At 37.8% G+C, this 15,336-nt stretch overlaps 1 protein-coding gene across 11 annotated transcripts in view; it reads left to right on the forward strand.

Annotated features, from left to right (window-relative positions):
• Positions 1 to 15,336, forward strand: part of KLF8 (KLF transcription factor 8) — a 381,472-nt gene that overhangs the window by 353,030 nt on the left and 13,106 nt on the right. For 9 of the 11 annotated variants that reach the window (XM_063803977.1, XM_009439159.4, XM_016943393.4 and 6 more), the window contains 3 exons: positions 2,137 to 2,701; positions 6,282 to 6,393; positions 7,090 to 7,229. In XM_063803977.1, coding sequence (XP_063660047.1) covers positions 2,137 to 2,701; positions 6,282 to 6,393; positions 7,090 to 7,229 — 817 coding nt within the window. The remainder of the gene's footprint in view (positions 1 to 2,136; positions 2,702 to 6,281; positions 6,394 to 7,089; positions 7,230 to 15,336) is intronic. The other 2 variants (XM_016943394.4, XM_063803981.1) reach the window with 1 other exon arrangement.

Below are 15,336 nucleotides of genomic sequence, written 5' to 3' on the forward strand. Positions count from 1 at the left end.
CTATGGAAAGAGATAACATTTTTTCTTTTGAAGATTCCTTGGATTCTATCTTTTTAATCTGGGAATGGAGCTACTCAAGTGAAGAGTTATGTGGGAAATGTAGGAAAAATAAGAGCTTAAGTTGATTTGGGGGATTCTGAGAACAGGGGAGTTTTATGTTCAGCAGAGCCAATCTTGACAACTTCCTCTCCCTGTCAACAGGATTCTACTCCCCCCTTATCTGGATGGGTCAAATCCACCCATGAGGGATGGGTTACATTTGCAGTATGTGAAACAGTGGGATAAATCACAGAAATCATGTCCTGGAGGAGCAGATTGAAGCAATGTTTGGACCACAAACAAGGGCTGAGTTGGGATAGGTGCTGGCAAATCAAGAAACCAAGAGTGTTGTAGCATAAAAGAAGGGAAAAGAAGATGGCAGTCTGGCTAAATTCTGGAGACAAAGCACGGATGGGTTTTTGGTGCCGTTACTCATTCCCAGCCTGCTCTGAGCGTTGTTGTCATGTGTTTTTGACGCAGAGTCTTGCTCTGTCACCCAGACTGGAGTGCAGTGGTGTGATTATAGCTCACTGCAGCGCTCTGAGGGTTTTTAAAATAAAGTCAGAGCAAGAAGACACTGCCTCCCCTGCCACTTATTGCTCTCTGAATTCAGACCCTTATTATCTCTCACCTAAATTTTAAAAAGTCATAAGCATAACATAATTATCACACCTTAAAATTAACAATAATTCATTAATATTGTCCAATATCCAGTCAATACTCAAATATTTTTACATGTCTCATCGAGATTTTTCCACTTGCTTTCTTTTGAATGTCTTTGAATCTAGTTTTATTCCTCTTTCAATCAATCTTCATTAAGAAGCTAGTTAAATCTCACAGAAATAGTTCTTCCCTTGTTACTCCTCTCTTCCAAACAATTATCTTCTATCACCCAACCTTTCATTGAACTCTACCTTTCCTCATCTTCCAAATATACAAAACTAAAAGTGGTTATGTTTTATATAAAGGATGTATTCCTTAACATTTTTCATAATTTAAAACTCCCATAATTCAAGTATCATGCTGATAGATAATGGAGGCTTGTTTGTTTACTGGCTAAAGAGGTGGTACCACCATCTCCAAAATCATCTTCAAGATCCAGAGTGTTGCTTGGCAGTGGCATACACAGTTCGTTATATCCTTGACCTTTGAATTCATGGAATTCTTAGAAAGTTTTTAATTAGGTTGAGGCTTTATTTCATATATTACATATAAATGATCATTTATTAGTTTTTTAAAAAAAGTATTAGTTTTTTATTAAAAACTATTAGTTTTTTAAACTAATAAATGTATTTATTAGTTTTTTAAACTAATAAATGTATTTATTGGTTTTTTAAACTAATAAATTTGTTTTTTAAACTAATACATTTATTTATTAGTTTAAATCATTTATGATCATTTAGATCATTTATTAGTTTTTTTTTAAAATCCCAGAATTAAAAAGTTGCAGAGTTCAATTTTGCATATAATACAACTAACTGTATTGCAAGTTTATTTCATAGTTTATTCTATAATTATACTGTCTGTTGTTATGGCTCTATAGACAGGAATATCTTTCTTATCTCTTATCTGCCTAGAAAATTTCTATTAATTTTCTATGACTCAGCTGAAATATCACCTCCTCCTTGAAGCCTTCCCTTTCTAGTCAGAATGAGTCATTCCCTTTTGTTTTTCTAAAACGCCTTGCTTGTATGCCTGTTACATTATTTATTATGGTATGATTTATAAACTATTCACATTATTCTATCATTATATTTAATATGTTGGTATGTACTTATTGGCTGTACTTTATTGATGTGTGCTGCCACTGAGCTTATAGTAGATGCTCAGAAAGTGTTGACTTTAAATAATTTTGCAAGATTATTGTGAACGTTAAATGAAATAATTTTTAACAATTGCCGGATACAGTACCTGGTACTTACAGATAGTAAAGTTTCCCATCTGTTTTTCTCTTTAGTTTACTCCTGCCTTATTTCTCCCAGCACCATGTATTCCTTCCATGTGAAATGAATAGAGATTTCTTGTTTACATTGCTTGCATGTCTCTTCAGGGTACTAACACTGACTTATGCATCTCTCATTTGTTTATTTATTTAAGGTCACTGCTTCTGTTCGGAACAGAGATCCCCCTGAGATAGAATACAGAAGTAATATGACTTCTCCAACACTCCTGGATGCCAACCCCATGGAGAACCCAGCACTGTTTAATGACATCAAGATTGAGCCCCCAGAAGAACTTTTGGCTAGTGATTTCAGCCTGCCCCAAGTGGAACCAGTTGACCTCTCCTTTCACAAGCCCAAGGCTCCTCTCCAGCCTGCTAGCATGCTACAAGCTCCAATACGTCCCCCCAAGCCACAGTCTTCTCCCCAGACCCTTGTGGTGTCCACGTCAACATCTGACATGAGCACTTCAGCAAACATTCCTACTGTTCTGACCCCAGGCTCTGTCCTGACCTCCTCTCAGAGCACTGGTAGCCAGCAGATCTTACATGTCATTCACACTATCCCCTCAGTCAGTCTGCCAAATAAGATGGGTGGCCTGAAGACCATCCCAGTGGTAGTGCAGTCTCTGCCCATGGTGTATACTACTTTGCCTGCAGATGGGGGCCCTGCAGCCATTACAGTCCCACTCATTGGAGGAGATGGTAAAAATGCTGGATCAGGTAAGTAACAATATTGCCTCTTTCCTGGCCTTCCTGAATCTATTCCCTTTTTGAGTCATCCTATCTCCTGTCTCTTTTCACTTCCTCCAATTATTCTTGCACACTGCTTCAAGAGTAATCTTTCAAAAGTACTGTTTTTTATGTCTTTTTAATGCTTAAGAATGTACAATGAGTCTTGATTAGACCATGCTTCTCAAACAAGTATGCATATCTATCAGTGACATATCAAACAACTTCCTGGAACTTCCACATTATTTGATATTAAATAATTTAAGCATTTTATATTTAAAATATGATTATCTTGTATTACAAAATGCAAAATTTAAAAACCTGTTAAGATAAACCACATGCTTCAAAAATAGTTGAAGCTTACTAAAGGCATCCACCCTCGGACTTTTCAGGAGAGTGTGTTTATTTTGTGCCATTCAGAATGCTTTGGTGGGAAAGTTGAGAACAATATTTCTATCTCAAACATACTTAGCCAGTATTAGCTCCTGCCTCTACCAATACTTTCCCTTTTCTCTTCCCTACAAAAGAAGTAATTGAAATATTGTCATCTTCCCTGTGTTCTTCCTCATTTGGCATCTATCACTTTCCATTTTACTTATTTGTTTGCCTGTATCACAAGAGTTTGGGCATTATTCACAACTGAATTGTAAATTCCTGAAAAATAATACTCTATCTTAATTTTTTTATGTATGCCTCCAGAGAACTTAACACAGTGCTAGTAGTTGTCTTGCAACAGATAATTTGATGAACAAACAAACTTGAAAATTTGTCCAAGAGAGAATTCAAATGCTATAATCTTCCATTTTATTTTATTTTTAAAATAAGTTCAGAATTCAGAAAGGTATAAATTAAGTCTCTCTTCCACCACTATCCCCCAACCACTAGTTTTCCTCCCAGAGGTATATCTGTTTTAGTTTGTAATCAGGAATGATCAAGGAAAATTATGTGGCCTCTAAAGCAGGCTGATAATGTTTTGCATAAATCGGAAAGGCCAAGGGGTGGAAATGACTAGGAAGCAGATTTCAGCTTACTGTAAAAGAGTATCTACCCTTGAAATCTGATGCCCTGTACTAAATGTAGGAGGCTGAAAAACAACATACTACTAAGCATCAAGTTGCTGAGACTCTGCACTGGTCTTCTGAATACAAATATTATTATTGACTAGTGGTTAATTGTGGTAATGATAAGTGTTCATAATCTTATTTTGAGATGTGATATCCATTCCATATATGAAGGGAGAGCCAAACAAACAAACCAAAAAAAGGAAACAAACAAAAAAGGAAATAAAATTCCTCGTGTGAGAGTTTGCTGAGATAAAGGCAGTGGTAACATCAAAGGATGGTTTGAAGGAGCTTTGAATAGTCCCCATAATATCATCAGTCCATCAGAGCCACTCTAAATAAACAGGATAAATTTTTGGCCCAATGGTGTCTGTATTAGTTCGTTTTCATGCTGCTGATAAAGACATACTCGAGACTGGGAAGAAAAAGAGGTTTAATTGGACTTACAGTTCCACATAGCTGGGGAGGCCTCAGAATCATGGTGGGAGGCAAAAGGCACTTCTTACATGGTGGCAGCAAGAGAAAAGGAAGAAAGAATAGCGGAAAGCCCTGATAAACCCATCAGATCTCATGAGACTTATTCACTATCATGAGAATAGCAGGGGAAAACTGGCCACCATGATTCAATTAACTCCTCCTGGGTCCCTCCCACAACATGTGGAAATTCTGAGAGATACAATTGAAGTTGAGATTTGGGTGGGGGCACAGCCAAACCACATCAGTATCCAAAATGGGGGGCTTACTAAACCTTAGGGGGCACATATAAAACAATTGGAGTGCAAGAAGAAAGTATCAAAATTTGTATTTTCTTACCCTTAAAAATTGACAGGTAATATTGTATGTTTTAATCATCTATAGCATGAGGTTTTGAAGTACATATGCATTGTGGAATGGTTAAATCTAGCTAAATAATAAATGCATTACCTCATGATCATTTTTGTGGTGAGAGCACTTAATGTCCATTCTCTTTACAATTTTAATAAATAAAATGTATCATCATTAACTATACTTGCCTTGCTATACAATAGATCTCTTGAAATGTATTCCTCCTATCTAGCTATAATTATGTATCCTTTGACCAATATCTCCCCATCCCCCTCCCCACTAGCCACCCCAGCCTCTGGTAACTACCATTCTACTCTACTTGCATGAGATTAACTTTTTTAGATTCCACATATGAGTGAGATCATGCACTATTTGTCCTTCTGTGCCTGGCATATTTCACTTAACATAATGTCCTCCAGGTTCATCTATGCTCTCACAAATGGCAGGATTTTATTCTTTGTTATAACTGAATAATATTATATTGTATATATATGTGTCACATTTCATTTATTCATTCATTTGTTGATAGGTATTTTAGGTTGGTTCCACATCTTGGCTGTTGTGAATAATGCTGCACTAAACAGGGATGCAGATATCTTTTGGGCATGTGATTTTATTTCCTTTGGATATATACCCAGAAGGGAGATTGCCAGATCATACGGTAGTTCTAATTTTAAGTTTTTGAGGAACCTCCATACTATTTTCCATAAAGGCTATAACTAGTTTGCATTCCCATCAACAGTGTGTAAGTGTTCCCTTTTCTCCACATACTCACCAGCACTTACTGTCTTTTGTCTTTTCGATAATAGTCACTTTAACTTAAGTGAGATGACATACTACTTTTTGTTTGTTTTCTTATAATGTATACAAAATTGTAGGATACTGATACATGTATATCACATACATGCACAAACATGCACACCTCAAGATACATGCTTAAAACTTTTTAGTGAATGATATGCAAAGTATAGAGACAACTCTTTTAACCAAATACTTGTTCCCCACCTTATCACCACCCCCAAGTTTCTTCTCTATAGAAATTTTGAAGGTTTCACTGGATCTAGGAGACTGTTGACCACCTGATTGAGTTTTTAGGAATTAGAAACATCAGGGGTTGATAATAAGGAATATTTGACAGCTTCTCCCAACATAGGTGGAAAGGAAGGTTGTATCAAGCACCTACTAGGTGGTAGGTATACGTTTCATCTCATTGACTTATTTCTGTTTAGGAGCACAAAGGCCAAGGTGGATGTTCTCACATCTGGACTAATCCTAGAATTTGATTTTAGGACAGCCAGGAGCTATTCAGTGAGTTCAATTCAACACACACACACACACGTTGAAACTAACTTTTCAGCAGACCCTGTCCTGGTAGCTGGAGATAGAAAGATGAATCATACCTAGACCACATCCTAGAGACACTCTCATTTGATACCACTCATAGTGGTATCAGAACTCTTCATACTACTCTTACTTTAAAGGCATTTCTGTTCCCTGCTATGCAAAAAAAAATAAAATGTTATTCTCTTCCTTCCATGCAAATACACTTCTTTCATCTTGTTTTTTATTTCTTTATTTTTCTATCTTGCTGCCACTTCTTAAGGTGGGACAAACTCGGAATCCTGAAAATGATTAAAGAGGCACATGCATCTTCAGCTCACACTGCTCCCTTTCTTTGCTTTTAGTGAAAGTTGACCCCACCTCCATGTCTCCACTGGAAATTCCAAGTGACAGTGAGGAGAGTACAATTGAGAGTGGATCCTCAGCCTTGCAGAGTCTGCAGGGACTACAGCAAGAGTGAGTACTTTTTGTCTTCAAGTCTGTCTTTGTGTATGTGTGTGTGTGTGTGTGTGTGTGTGTACATTTGCACATATGTATAGGTGGAACTAATGATCAGACACAAGAGTAAGAATTTGAGGACAAGAAATATAGGGAGACTGCCTTTCCAGTGAAAGTATATGAGTTTGTGTGCACACATGTGCATGTACATGCATGCTATGGTAGAGCTATGTTCTAACTGTAGATCATCAATTTTTCTTTTGAAAAATCTTCAAATTTCCCATAAAGTGTAGTTATGTACTGTTTCTCTCTGTAAGTTTAAAACAGCTTTGTCTTTCAATATTGAAACTAATTGGAAGTAGTTGGCTTGTGTTTAGCAACAACTGTTGTATGAAAAACAAATTTCTTTAAGCAGGAAAATGAAGCTTATTGAAGTGAAATGCTCACACTGTTTGGGAACACAACCACTGAAGGAAACACTACCACCTCCCATGCTTTCTCTGAGCACCTACTGAGGGACCTGTACCTACTGAGCAGAATGGCCTAGTTGACAGAATTGTTTTTACTATTCCAATTATTTCTTTTTGGGGGGACCTAGCATTAAATTCACGTAAATTAAAAGCCGATATGATGTGGCACCAATGAATGTAAATTCATTTTTTTAGCCTTCACTTTAAAGTCACTGTTTGGCTTTATCTCTATTTCTTTGATCAGACCAGCAGCAATGGCCCAAATGCAGGGAGAAGAGTCGCTTGACTTGAAGAGAAGACGGATTCACCAATGTGACTTTGCAGGATGCAGCAAAGTGTACACCAAAAGCTCTCACCTGAAAGCTCACCGCAGAATCCATACAGGTCTGCCCACTCCCATCTCACCCCCAACACACACACACACACACACACACACACACACACACACACACACACACACGAGAGAGAGAGAGAGAGAGAGAGAGGGGCAGAGAGAGAGAGAGAAAATTTCTGAGAGACAGAGAATGAAGTCCTGAAACAAAGACTGATGCATTTATACTCATGGGCACAGGCTCCATTCATGGTTTTTATCCCTATTTCTTGTCCCTACTCTAAGGCAGATTTTATAAAACTGGCCTAGGAAAACACTAAACTAAATCTGGTGTCTTAATAGTCATCATTCCCAGTGAGCCCTGTGGGTCTTTCTAATTGCGGAGTCAACACTTAAGCAAAGATTAAGGCATTACTCCCTTCCTTACTACCAGGGTCTCACAAGTTTTGCTAAGCATGGAAAAGCACAAGAACAATTTAAACTATGTGAAATTAAAGCAGGTTGTAATCCACTAACCATTAACGTGTCTTTGTTCACATTAAAAAAAAAAGGTGCACATAAATAAATAAAGCAGACCTGGTAGTGATCCTGTCAAACCGAACAGCACATACCTGATTTGAAGAAGGAGAGCTGCCACTCAAATCCATGTAGTCAGCCATCAATATTCTTAGGTTCCACATCCGTGGATTCAACCAACCACAAATCAAAAATATTTTTTAAACAACAAAAATAACAATACAACAATAAAAAAATACAAATTTTAAAATACAGTATAACAACTACTTACATAGCATTTACATGGTATTAGGTAACATAAGTACATCTAGAGATGACTTAAAATATAGGAGAGAATGTGTATAGATTATATGCAAATGCTATGTTATTTTATATCAGGGACTTAAGCATCCATGAATTTCGTTATCCACCTGATGGGTGGGGTTGGGAATGTAGGTGGCTCTGAAATCAATCCCCCATGGATACTGAGGGACGACTGTATTAGTAAATTTAATTGTTAAAGCAAAGCAAAAAAAAAAAAAATCCAGATTATTATGTGAAATGTCCTTGATTTTGAATGTTGGCATCTAGTTCAAAAATTTTTTATAACCCCAGGAATTCAAAGAAACCTGCCTAGAAGCCAGATGCAGCTTGTCATTTATCAATGTGTGCCCTTTGCCTTGGAGACTCCTTCTCCATAGTGGTCTCCAAGCTCAGAATTGGGACTTAGACACCTTGGACAAGGAGGAAGCCCTCCTTTCTTGTAAACATCTGCTATGTTACATTTGCTGTGTTAGAATTTGTGTAGAAGGACCCAGAGCCCTAGTTGTTTTGCCTAGAGGCTATGAACAGGTGAGTGATTTCCAGGCTGCATTATTCAAACATTCCCATGACACTATTATTATTTAGTGATGTATTTGTTTGCTTCTCTTCCATGGGAGATGGATGCTGACTATATATATATTCCATATATTCCAAGTCTCCAATTAAGCTGCTGTGGGATCTGATATGTCTTCCTACCTCTTTGATCTTAGGTTCCTCAACCGTAAGATGAGGGGTTTGGACTAGGTAATCCCACTTGACTATTTTAATCTGGAACTCTATGGATTGAATTTCAATGTAACCTATTGTGCGGCTACCTTCTAGGAGGTCCCAAGTGTAGGCAGGTTGGAAATTACTTTATGATATACTAAAAGTCTGCCTGTCTTTCCTATGTCACCTCTCGACTCTTAAACTGAGATAACAGATACAATTTACTTTTATTTACTTTTCAGATTTCAGTACTATTTTTCTCCCTAGTGGTGTAAGCTTCCCATATGAAGGGAAAAAATGGCCCTAAAATATCCACAATTCTTAGCTTTGAGTGTTATAGGTGAATGCCTTACCTGATAAGAGATCATGACAGCCAGATGGCTGATGAATGGAGACAACTGATGTCTACATGAATCTCACTACATTTTTTTTTTTTGAGACAGTTTTGCTCTGTTGCCCAGGCTGGAGTTTAGCCTGGCGTGATCTCGGATCACTGCAACCTCTGCCTCCTGGGTTCAAGTGATTCTCATGTCTCAGCCACCCGAGTAGCTGGGATTACAGGCATGTGCCACCTTGCCCAGCTAATTTTTCTATTTTTAGTAGAGATGGGGTTCCACCATGTTGGCCAGGCTGGTTTCAAACTCCTGACTTCAAGTCATCTGCCTGCCTGGACCTCCCAGAGTGTTGGGATTACAGATATGAGTCACTGCCCCAACCTCACTTTGTTTAGATTCGGAATTGTTCTTATTCTACTCAGTTTTTAGGATTGACCCATACCTTTGCCATGGGTATGTGACCATAGGAATACTCACTTGAAGGCATTTCACAGAAACATTTAATTTGCCCCAACTGCTTGACTTACAATAGGCTTAGTTGCTTTAGGAAATAACGTGGCATTTCTGTAAGTGCCCTCATTCCTGCAGTATTGTAATAGGCCTTTCCTCACTACAATTCATTCTCCACACAGTAGCCAGAGGATTTTCATCTGTTTGCTTTTGTTTTGTTTTGTTTAAATATAAATAAGATTATATAACATCTGCTACTTAAAATCTTCCAAGGACTTCCCATCACACTCTGAATGAAATCCAAATAGAGTATCCTAAAAGGCCCTACAGGATCTTGTCTCTTATTAATTTTATCTCATGACATTTCTTATCCTTTTGATCTCAATTTGAATGTCTTCTGCCCAGAAAAATCTTCCCTAAACCTATCTTAAGCAGCGTCCACTCTCAAATATCCGTATAAGAAAACCCTACTTAATTTCTTGATAGTTTTCTTTTCTTTATTTTAAAATGTTTAATAATACATATTTTAACCCAATATATCACAAATACTATCACTTTACAACCTAATCAGTACGAACAATTATTTTTATTTTATTCTCATATTTTGTGGGTACGTAGTAGGTTTATATATTTATGAGTTACATGAGATATTTTGATACAGGAATGCAATGTGTAATAGTCAAATCAGAGTAAAGGGGTGTATCTGTCCCCTTAAGCATGGGGCATCCTTTGTGTTACAAACAAGCTAATTATACTCTTTTAGTTATTTTAAAATGTACAATTAAATGATTTTTTTTACTATAATGAAGCTGTTGTGCTATCAAATGTTAGGCCTTATTCATTCTCTCTATTTTTTGTACCCATTAACCATCCCCACTGCCCCCCGACCCGCTGACATCCCACCATCCTTCCCTGCCTCTGGTAACCATCCTTTTACCTCTATCTATGTAAGTTCAATTATTTTAATTTTTAGCTACCACAAATAAGTGACAACATGTGAAGTTTGTCATTTTGTGCCTGGCTTATTTCACTTAACATAATGACCTCCAGTTTTATCCACATTGTTGCAAATGATAGGATCTCATTCTCCATGTGTGACCTTTGCCTTGGAGACTCCTTCTCCTTAGTGGTCTCCAAGCTCAGAATTGGGACTTAGACACCTTAGACAAAGAGGAAGCCCTCCTTTCTTGTAAACATCTGCTATGTTACATCTGCTGTGTTAGAATTTGTGTAGAAGGACCCAGAGCCCTAGTTGTTTTGCCCAGAGGCTATGAACAGGTGAGTGATAAATGTCTTTTTAGCTCTTTTGCCCATATGCACCACATTTTCTTTATCCATTCATCTGTTGATGGACACCAGTTACTTCCAAATTCTGGCTATTGTGAATACTGCTGCAATAAACATGAGAGTGCAGATATCTCATTGATATACTGATTTCCTTTCTTTTGGATATATAACCAGCAGTGGGATTACTGGATCTTATGATAGCTCTACTTTGTTTTCTGAGAAACCTCCAAATTGTTCTCTATAGTGATTGTACTAATTTATATTCCCACCAACAGTATATGAGGGTTCCCTTTTTTCCACATTCTCACCAGCATTTGTTATTACCTGTATTTTGGATAAAAGCCATTTTAACTGAGGTGAGATGTTATCTCATTGTAGTTTTGATTTACGTTTCTCTGATTATCAGTGATGTTGAGCACCTTTTCATATGCCTGTTTATCTTCTTTTGATAAATGTCTTTTCAGCTTTTTTGCCCATTTTTAAATTGGATTATTAGATTTTTCTCCTATAGAGTTTTTTGAACTCTTTGTATGTTCTGATTATGAATCCCTTGTTGATGGGTAGTTTGCAGGTATTTTCTCCCATTCTGTGAGTTGTCTCTTCACTTTGTTGATTGTTTCCTTTGCTGTGCAGAAGATTTTTTTAACTTTATGGCACCCCATTTGTCCATTTTTGCTTTTATTGCCTATGCTTGTGGCATATTGCTCAACAAATCTTTGCCCAGTTCAATGTCCTGGAGACTTTCCCCAATATTTTCTTGTAATAGTTTCAGATCTTAGACATAAGCCTTTAATCCATTTTGATTTGATGTTTGTATATGGTGAGATATAGGGTTCTAGTTTATTCTTTTACCTGTGATATCCAGTTTTCTCAGCACCCTTTATTGAAGAGACAGTCCATTCCCCAATGTATGATCTCAGCACCTGTGTCTAAAATGAGTTCACTATAAATGCATAGATTTATCTCTGGGTTCTCTATTCTGTTCCACTGATCTGTGTGTCTGTTATATGCCAGCAGCACACTATTTTGATTACTATACCTCTGTAGTATAATGTAAAGTCACATAATGTGATTCCTTCAGTTTTATTATTTTTGCTTAAGATAGCTTTGGTTATTCTGGGTTTTTGTGGTTCCATGTAAATTTTGGGGTTTTTTTTCTATTTATGCAGAGGAATGTCGTTAATATTTTGATAGAGATTGCATTAATATTGTAGATTGCTTTGAGTAGTACAAACATTTTAACAAAATGTATTCTTCCAATCCATGAACATGGAATATCTTTCCTTTCGTTTCTGTCTTCAGTTTCTATCATCAATGTTTTATAGTATATATTATAGAGATCATTTATTTTCTTGTTTATGTTAATTCCTAGGTATTTCATTTTATTTGGAGCCATTGTAAATGCGATTATTTCTTGATTTATTTTTCAGAATGTTCATCTGTTGGCATGTAGAAATGTTTTGGATTTTGTATGTCAGTTTTTTATCCTATAACTTTACTAATTTTTTTTAATCAATTCTAATAGCTCTTTTTCTGGAGGCTTTAGGTTTTTCCAAATATAAGATTATATCTTCTGCAAACAAGGATAATTTGTCTTTTTCCTTTCCAATTTGGATGCCCTTTAATTCTTTTCTCATCTGACTCCTCTAGGTAGGACTTCCTGTACCATGCTGAATAAAGGTGAAATTGGGCATCCTTGTCATGTTCCCAATCTTAGAGGAAAGTATTTCAGTTTTTCCCCATTTAGTATGATACTTATGGGTCAGTAATTAATGACTTTTATTATGTTGAAGTATGTTTCTCCTACACCCAGTCTTCTGAGGATTTTTATTATGAAAAGATGTTGAATTTTATCAAATACTTTTTCAGCATCAATTGAAATGACCAAATGGTTTTTATCTTTCATTCTGTTGATATGATGTATCACATTAATTGATTTGCATATGCTGAACCATCCCCACATCTGTGGGATAAATCCCATTTGGACATGATGAATTATCTTTTTAATGTGTTGCTAGTATTTTGTTGAGGATTTTTGCATCAATATTCATCAGTGATATTGGCCTGTAGTTTTCATTTTTTGATGTGTCTTTGTCTGGTTTTGGTATCAGGGTAATACTGGCCTCATAGAATGAGTTTGGAGTATTTCTTCCTGTTCTACTTTTCAAAATAGTTTCAGTAGAATTGATATGAGCTAATCTTTAAATATTTGTTAGAATTCGACAGTGAAGCCATCAGGTCCTGGGCTTTCCTTCCTGGGAGACCTGCCCCCCGCCCCCGCACCTCGCCCCCGAAACCAAGTCTCACTCTGTTGCCCAGGCTGGAGTGCAGTGGCATGATCTCAGCTCACTGCAACCTCCACCTTCTGGGAGAGTTTTAATTATGGCTTTTGTCTCATTACTTGTTGGTTAGTCTGTTCAGGTTTTGGATTTCTTCCTGATTCTGTGTTTTTCCTTGTCCTTAATATTACCAGTGAGTTGTGTACCTTCAGATGATTTCTTATTGCTCATTAATGTCCTTTTCTTTCTGATTGAAGTACTCCCTTTAGCATTTCTTGTAGGATGAGCATGGTATTGATGAAATCCCTCAGCTTTTGTTCATCTGGGAAAGTCTTTATTTCTCCTTCATGTTTGAAGGATATTTTCACCAGATATACTATTCTAGGGCAAAAGTTTTTTTCCCTTCAGCATCTTAAATATGTCATGCCACTCTCTACTGGCCTTTAAGGTTTGTACTAAAAAGTCTCGTCAAAGATATTGGAACTCCAGTGTATGTTATTTCTTTCTTTTCTCTTGCTTCTTTTAGGATCCTTTCTTTATCCTTGACCTTTGGGAGTTTAATTATTAAATGCTTTGAGGTGGTCTTCTTTGGGTTAAATTTGCTTGGTGTTCTATAACCTTCTTGTACTTGGATATTGATATCTTTCCCTAGGTTGGGAAGTTCTGTGTTATTATCCCTTTGAATATTTCTACCCCTATGTCTTTATCTACTTGCTCTTTAAGGCCAATAACTCTTAGATTTGCCTTTTTGAGGCTATTTTCTAGATCCTATAGTTGTTGCTTCATTGTTTTTTATTCTTTTGTCTCCTCTCTATGCATTTTCAAATAGGCTGTCTTCAAGCTCACTAATTTTTTCTTCTGCTTTATCCTATTTAATTGTTTCAATCTCTTTGTTAACTTACGGGATTCTGAATTCCTTCTCTGTATTATCTTGAGTTTCTTTGAGTCTCCTCAAAACATATTTTGAATTCTCTTTCTGAATGGTCACATATCTCTCCAGGATTGGTCCCTGGTGCCTTATGTGGTTCATTTGGTTTGGTCATGTTTTCCTGGATCGTCTTGATGCTTGTAGGTATTCATTAGCATCTGGGCATTGAAGAGTTAGGTATTTATTGTAGTCTTCACAGTCTGGGTTGGTTTGTATCCATCCTTCTCAGGAAGTCTTTCCACATATTCAAAGGGATTGGGTGTTGTGATCTAAGCCATCTCTGCATTAGGGGACACCCCAAGCCCAGAAGCCCTATGGTTCTTGCAGACTTGTAGAGGTTCCACTTTGATGTTCTTGAATAAGATCCAGAAGAATTTTCTGGATTACCAAGCAGAGACTCTTGTTCTTTTCTTTTACTTTATCCCAGACAAACAGTCTCTCTCTCTGTTCTGAGCCACCTAGACCTGAGAGTGGGTTGACACAAGCATCCCTGTGGCCACCACCACTCGGACGTGCTAGGTCAGGCCTTAAACTAATACAGCACTGGATTTCAGCCAAGAACCGCTGTAACCACTACCTGGCTATTGCCAATGTTCACTCAAGGCCCTGGGTCTCTACAATCACCCGTTGGTGAAGCAAGCCGTACTTATGTCTTTTCCTTCAGGGCAGTGAGTTCTCCTAGGCCCTTGGTAGGTCCAGAGATGCCATCTGGAAGCCAGGAACTCTAGTCAAAAACCTTAGAAGTCCACCTGGTGATCTATTGTACTGTGGCTGAACTGGCACTCAAACCATGAGACACAGTTCTTCCCAGTCTTCCCTTCACTTTCCACAGCCAGAGGAGCCTCACCCCTTGGCTACCACTACCATAGGCTTACAGGGAGTACTTCCAGGCTACTGCTGATGTTCCCATAAGGCCCAAGGCCTCTTTATTCAGCTTATCGTGAATGCTGCTTGGCCTGGGACTCACGCTTGAGGGCAGTGGGCTCCCCTCTGGCCCTGGGCAGATCCAGAAATGCCATGCAAGAGCATAATCCTGGAACTGGAGACCCCAATATCCTGCTTGTGCTCTATCCTTCTGTGGCCAATTGGTATCTAAGGCGCAAGACAAAGTCCCCTTTACTTTTCTTTCCACCTTTCCTAAGCTGGAGTGTCTCCCCATAGCCATCACAGCTTGGGAATGTGCTGAGTCTCATCTGAAGCCAGCAAGTCTCAGAGTCTCATCCTAGGCCCATGGTGTACTACCTAAGTTTTGCTACTGGTTATTCGGGGACCAAGGGCTCTTTAGTCAGTAGGTGATGCGTCCTGCCAGAACTGGGTTCTTCTCTTCAAGGCAACAGCTTCCCCTGTGGCCCAG

The sequence above is a fragment of the Pan troglodytes genome, chromosome X (assembly GCF_028858775.2).
Source record: "Pan troglodytes isolate AG18354 chromosome X, NHGRI_mPanTro3-v2.0_pri, whole genome shotgun sequence".
Lineage (NCBI taxonomy): Eukaryota > Metazoa > Chordata > Mammalia > Primates > Hominidae > Pan > Pan troglodytes.